A 7,057-nucleotide genomic window follows, 5' to 3' on the forward strand; every position below is an offset into this window, starting at 1 on the left:
AGCAATGAAAGCAGGAATGAGTAATGAGCAATGTGAAATGCGTAATGCGGGATGAGGATATAATTTCCACACATCGGCTAAAGAAAGGTTTACACTCTTAAGCAGTAAAAACAAACCATTAAGCCAGACCTGCACTGTCAGGAAGTATAAAACAGTTCTTGAAACTCTGCAGTTACTATACAAAAGCTTTTGTTTCATAAACTTTTGTTTCCTGATCTTCATAAAACATTAACATCAAGCTGCCATATGGCAATTAGCTGCCTCCTGAAATCAATAAAATACCATCCCAAAAATCAACAACTTAGGAATAACCGCACAATAAAATAACTCAATAATTATCCTCTTCTAATAGTGCAGCAAAGCGGGTCTAAATATAAATGCAGTGTGGATGAGCTTCTCCTCCAAAGCTGAGAGTACAACAAGTCATGTTCCTCTCTGCGCCTCACGGGTGGGGATGTGAGACCTCACCTGCCTGGCAGGGTGGGGGGAGCAGGGATGTGGCCACCCAAACCCTGTATGGGCAGGGAAGGGGTCCGCACCTGGCTGTGATGAGCCCAGGGGAGCCCAGCTGAGCAGCCCCTGCTCGGTGGGAACGGCCAGTGCTCTCGGGAGAGCTTACCTCAACTGAAGATCCTCCTCTACATGCTGCTGACCTCAGAAGTCCAACTGAATTTGGCGCAAAAATTATCAAGCCACTCGACAAAGCTGCTACTGAGTCTCAAAAGGACAAGGAGACATGCTGATCACATTTGTGTTTAGAGAGATGCTTATCTGAAATGCACAAAGGGTGACATTATCTATCACAATCTCTGCCTATATAGATTATATAAGTGCCTAGAAGCAAAATGTTTAGGAGCTATAGGGTAACAAAGGCTACTTCGCCTTCAAAATATTTTGCTTTTTCCCCTCTTAAGAGGAAAAAATAGCTCATTGCTCCTTGTAGAGTACTATAACTCTAGTAAGTACTAAAGAACTAAAGTACGTACTAGTGTGCTGTGGTAACAGCATACCTTTAGTATTTAGCATTATTTAGCAGTCATTACCAGAGTTTAAAAAGATGCCAGAAAGCCCAAACCCTTCAGAAAGGCTGTCTGATCATCAACCCTATCTAAAAGAATTCAGGAACCCAGCTGATCTCTAGGAGAACTTCCTACTACTACTCATCTGTGAAAGTTTGTTCTGTTTCTTTTACTTTAAGTCCTAAACAAAGTCTTTAGTGCAGCACTCTCACATCTCCGACCTAGAGAGTGAGGTTAAGGTTAAGGCTTTAAAGGTACATTACAAAGCCAATTCTGTGGAAACGTATTGATGTGCTGAGCTTAACACATGCGTATTTCCTCCTCAAAATCAGTATGGAACTGATGATTCTGTGGCTAACACCAAGCAGTTGCAGAAATGCTTACAAGAGTGGGTCTTAATAAGTTTGCAATGATACATTGGCCTCCCAGTATATTTTATTAAGGATGCAATTCCTTGTCAAGCACCAGGAGGTTTGCCTGCGCAAGGAATGCAGCACCACGCCATGAGCCGGCTCCTGCTCATGCAGAGACAAGTGCTGTAGCCAATTTTTTGGCAACAAGATTAGCATCAACGTGTTCTCATGCCTTACAGGAGAAGTAAAGCAGTCACCACTCTGTAAAGAGCCTCCCTCAGTCTCGTTACACATGAAGGAGCTGTGAGACTTCAGTCTTGCGACACCAGAGCTGAGGATCTGGTTAGAAATGCTGTGGGTTCTTTACCCATTTCACAGGTTTAGGATCACATCTTTCATGCTCATCATTAAAATTTCAGCACTTTTCAGCTTTAGCAAGCTTTGGTTTTACAGTACAGTAACAGCCATGACTTGACTACACAACCACACATCACAAACACCAAATCCTTGCTGAACCTCCACTGCAGCACCAACAGCCTTGCCAAAGCAACGGCCACAAACTCATCCAGCACCAGGAAAGCTGGCAACAAGCAAAAGGCAAAATAAACTCCTGGTGTGTAAATCAATACGAGATGCTTCATCCCTAGAAACATCAGCCACCAAAACAGCACCAGTGTTTTGAAAAAGCACCCGGAGATTGTCCACTCAGCCAACCCATAGGCTGCTATGTACTATCAGCACAACCAACACCAGCTGCCTCTCAAGAATGAGCAGTCCAACTGCAGAGTGGTGGATTGTTCTCTGACAGCTGTGAAAAATACTGCTGCTGCAAAGAAATACATCAGTTTTATCTCACCACAGAACCTTACAGCCCAAGAGATTTTTAAGCTCACAAGAACAAAATGGAAGCAGCCAACAGGTAATTAGTTTTTCCTCTCCTATCCTCTGTACCCCGCATTTTGTGATGAATAGCGGTAAAGAACTCTTCTACAAGAGGACCTGTAAGACACCATCAAGTTAGCCTTTCTGATCAACCCATCTAGCTAGTACCATTGCTGCAACCCAGATGATTCTGGTAAAAAAAGGAGGAGTTTGGAGAGGGCCAGGAGAAAAAAAGAGGGGTTCATTAAAAAAACATTAGGCTGGTAGGAGGTTCAAATCAGAGATTCCCACAGCTGACTTAGAGGGGTCCCCAAAGGGCCCATTGCACACACAGCTTTAGGAAGTGTTGCCTCATTCACCAAATCCAGAACTGGACCCACAACAGAGCTCAAGGGGATGACCAAGAAGCCCATTTAAGCTCCTTTCCTGCTCTCCTATTTCAGCACAACTTTCACACAACACCCCCAGGCTCTGCCTGCTTGCTTTGCCCAGGACCTGCCTGCCACACCAGGCGTGGAACACACAACAGGCACAATCAGTATCAGCTTTAATGCTCTGTTTGCCAGCTGTAAATCACACTTTTGCCCCTTACATTGAAGCATTTAAAAAACAATAAGATGATGCAGGCACAAGTTGTTCTTGCAATGACTGCACAAGTGAACCATTTTCCTCTTACAGACTGGACTTCTCAGAAAGAAATATCAGAATTCTATGATTTATTATCTGAAATAGATTTAAACATTTGGGAAGAAAAAAAAAAAAAAAAAAAAAGGCATTTCAAACACAAAACCCTGGAAATGAAGAGAGGCTAATCTGCCAAACAGCAAAACCATCAGCTGAGGTTAGAGAGGAGGCTGCATATGACAACAGCTTGCTGTATTGTAGGGCAAAAATTGCAGAATAATTTCACTGTTACACTCCACAGAAGTGAGATCTCATCTGAGGTGAGGAAGTACGCAAGGCTTTTCCAACTGTTAAAGACAAGGGCTGGTACAAATTAGGTAAATAATCCTCTTTAGCATAGATAATCACAAAAAAAAGGATGACATTTTAGTTTTTATTACTTTATATTTGGCCAGGACTTTTAAAGGAAGGACTTTTAAAGGAAACATCAAACATTCACTTTTCTGTAGGTCTAGAAAGGATTCAGTCTTCCCCCACCCCCACTTCCCATAGGATTTCTCTTGGCCCTTATAGTCACACTGCAAATTAGTTGGGAATAGCAGTATTTATACTAGATCAGCAACGTCTGGTTCTTATCCAAATGTTCCACCTAAAGAGGATGCCAGTTCTCATGGATTGGACAGCCCACCCTGCAGCATTCCTGAGAATTGTACAATATAATCTTGAAAGTCAGCAGAGTGGATTATCCACTTTTTTCTGGACTTGAACTTGTGACCTTAACAGTAGCACAGCAGAAAGCAAATGTGCTATGCACTTTGCCATAGTAACCTTCCATGTATTCTTTTCAACTTAAATACACACAATTGAAACAGCTACAATTTTGGAAAATTATGTACAAACCCTATATTTTTTTCTTTTTTGATTACATATAAATACAAATTAGCTATTCTTCTAAAAAGTGGTTATAATAGTAAATAAATACAAAATAAGAATCTGACCATTATACTTCATGTGCTGGGGTTAAACCCATATAAAATGTACAACTAAAATACATTTAAAATCTTTAAAGGAATATTTCTCTGATTAAAATATTTGTTTTCCCAACCTTTTCGTAGACATAAATATATTTTCAAAATAGTTGTGTTTTTTTTTCTTTCCATTTCATTACATAAATAAAGTCTTCATTGGGAAATATTAAAGTGTCAGCTATTTTTTTTTTTTTTTGCATTTGTCTAATATATTTGCTGTGTTAGCGGCACCCACAACCCTCCACAACCATATCTTGATAGTTCTTTAATACAACTTTTTCATTTTCATCAAGGTAGAGCATGGAAATAGCACTCAGTTCTGTCGGCACACAGCAAGCCTTGGGGATTTTGGAATTCACTGAATTGACCAAAGTCTGAACAATGGCATGGTTTGTTGAGTTTAGATGGTCTGCCAGTGGAAAAGGACATTCCCCATGGCAGTAAAAGGCACTATACCCCGGCGGGGCAACAATCCAGTCATTCCACCCCACATCATTGAAGTCCACATATAACGGATGCCTTTTGCAACTGTATTTGTGGCGTTTACGCTGTTTGTGTTTCGCTTGACGCTTTTCTCTTTTATGGAGCGGGTGTCCCTTGCCATCATGCCCAAACGTCACTAACAATGGCCTGAGCTGAGACCAGCTATCTTCATCCTGATGTAAAGACCTGCTAATCCTAACGTGCCTCTTGGAGGCACTGTTCTCTTTGTCCAAGTGAACCACCTCTACCACAAACCCATGATTAGGTTGTCCATGTGCAATCCACCTCAAAACAGCTGGCGTTACATCAAAACTTTCCCATTTACTTGCATTATGATGCACCAACCTGGTGTCCAAAAGTCTTGTGACAGGGTCCTTAGAGGTGGCTGTGGCTGGCTTTATAATTTCATAAATATTAATACGATGATGGTAGCTGCTGTTGTTCTCAAAGGCTCCATGCACCTGTTTCCGAAAAATCTGGAGTTCAGCTGAGGTGATAGACTCCTCATTAGGGATGGAAGTTAAATTAAAGAAGAAACGCCGTGATGTTTTCCCACTTGTTTCTGGCAGTTCTTCCAAAACTTCTAATTTGATTAAACAGGGAAAATAAAAAAAAAGAGAAAAAAGGAAAAAATCAGAAACTGAGACAGGCAAGCAAACCCCTTAAGACTGTCTGCTGTTGGCAGCTTTCAAATGACAGCTACCACATGTGACACATAAGACCTGAAAGACTTTCAGGCAGAAAATACTGTCTCCCTTGTTAGCTTGTTTATGCAAGCATGTATAGCATCAAGTTAAAAATTTATTGTTACACATTTGGATTGGATCCTGGTGGCCTTTGCCTTCCAGGTAAGTTATCATTAGAAGCAAGAAATATACAGCATTAATTGGGACTTCAAGGACACAAATTAAAAAACTCAAGCACTGTATTTATTGGGGAATCATTAAAACTGATGGAGGACTTTGGGTAACTGTTGCATTTCTGATTTTTTCTGAGAATACAGCTCTAACATCAATCCCTTAAACTCCATTCTGAAAAACATTACTCTGCAATTTAGGTGACCTACAAATCTTAACGTACGGATTTTTGTATCTTTACTTAGAGACAGGGAACTCAGCATCCATAACGGTACTTTACAAAGCACGCCCCAGTATTTACCCAAAAGGGCCATAAAGAACAGCAGGACGATTCAACTGCTAAAATAGGGTGGATGGTAAAGAGATAATGAAACAAAGTCACCTGCAAACAAGAAGTTTATAAAACCACCAAAACCAAACATTCAAGGAGTCACTAAACTACAGGCCATTCCCACCTTTGAGTAATAACTAAATGGAGCTTCAGAAGGAGTACAGTATATCTAGGGTTGCTAACTACATTGTTGCTACAGACATTAAGAAGTACAAAGTATTTCCCAAAAATAAAACTTTCTCATGGTTTTAAATTTCAGTGCTAAACGCTGAAGGGAAAAACCCCCATCACTTTCTAAGGGGAAGCCATAATTCCTGTTAGCAATTCTTAGTCGTGTAACCATTCCCCTTTGAATCCAGTACAACTTTTTGCATAAGGTAAGGCTCAGCCTCACGGTATTTCAGGATCAGACCAGTATTTGCTAATATACAAATATTTTGAATGGTCACAAGACAAACTTCTGCTCTCAAGAAGTCACTAATGCAGTGAGAACTCAGTGAAAAAAATGGGAGTCACACTGATTTCTAACAAAATCAGCTTTTGGCTACTTCAAACTGCAGATTTTTACATTTGCCTAAACCTTATTAACCTTGCCCTTTCAACTCCTCTGTCGCTCAGCCCCTTGCCCACAATCCTTGGGTTTAGCATGAATGACCCACGTGCTGGCTTTTCCCCATGAACTACCAGGTTTTTATTTCCCATGTAGAAAAAGGGAAACATGCATGAGGAGAGGTTAGGCTTCACCATTCATCTTCCTCACGATAAGGCTTTCCACTAAACAGCACAACCACTTCTCAGAGGCCACCTCCTTTTAGAAACTTAAAAACTAATTAATATCGTTTCTTGACACAGTACCACTCTAAAAGCAGGGGGAAAGTGCGTTTTCATTACTTTTGCAGCGGGGCCACTGCACGGCAGCAGCGGAGAGCAGCAGCCAGGAACAATTACAACCTGAGGAAACGCTTCCCAAAAAAGCACGTGAGCGACACGCGCCCCACCGGCTCCGCGGGCCTGGTTAATGCCACAGCCGCTAGTTTGGCTACGGGAGCCGGGAAACGCCCCCAGCTGCTGAGTGAGGGTCTGCCCCAGAGAATCGCTGCCTCGGGGGGCTGCAGGCGAGGAGGTGCCGCAGAGGCGCCTCGCAGGTGAGAGCCAAGAGCGGCCACGGGGCTTTGGCCAGCCCGGGCACTGCGAGCCCAGGCGGGTCTGGCTGCAGCGCTGCTCGACGGCGGACCCCGAGGATACCGCGATTGATTGTCTCATTGAGCTCTCACGGGGATTAGATAAGGATTAGAAACCTCCGCAGCGGCCCGGCTCAGCCGCGCATTAAGGAGCCTTCCCTACTTTCCAGCCTCGCTTAACGCGGAGTCGCGCTGGTTTAGCGGGAAAAGTCCATAAACCGGGAGCGCCCCGGCGGACGGAGGGTGGGGAGACAGGAGCTGGCAGAGCAAGAGCTCCTCAGCAGAGCCCGTCGGGCAGA

The 7,057-nt window shown here is 42.8% G+C and overlaps 1 protein-coding gene across 1 annotated transcript; it reads right to left on the reverse strand.

The window, feature by feature from the left end:
* Positions 1-3,297: 3,297 nt before the first annotated feature.
* BMP2 (bone morphogenetic protein 2) lies at positions 3,298-6,840 on the reverse strand. Its single transcript, XM_008642057.2, has 2 exons — positions 6,576-6,840; positions 3,298-5,050 (listed from the first exon to the last, which is right to left on the reverse strand). The coding sequence occupies exons 1-2, from the start codon at positions 6,838-6,840 to the stop codon at positions 4,128-4,130; spliced, it is 1,188 nt and encodes a 395-aa protein (XP_008640279.2). The 3' UTR covers positions 3,298-4,127.
* Positions 6,841-7,057: the final 217 nt, after the last annotated feature.

The sequence above is a fragment of the Corvus brachyrhynchos genome, unplaced genomic scaffold (genome assembly GCF_000691975.1).
Source record: "Corvus brachyrhynchos isolate BGI_N302 unplaced genomic scaffold, ASM69197v1 scaffold69, whole genome shotgun sequence".
NCBI lineage: Eukaryota > Metazoa > Chordata > Aves > Passeriformes > Corvidae > Corvus > Corvus brachyrhynchos.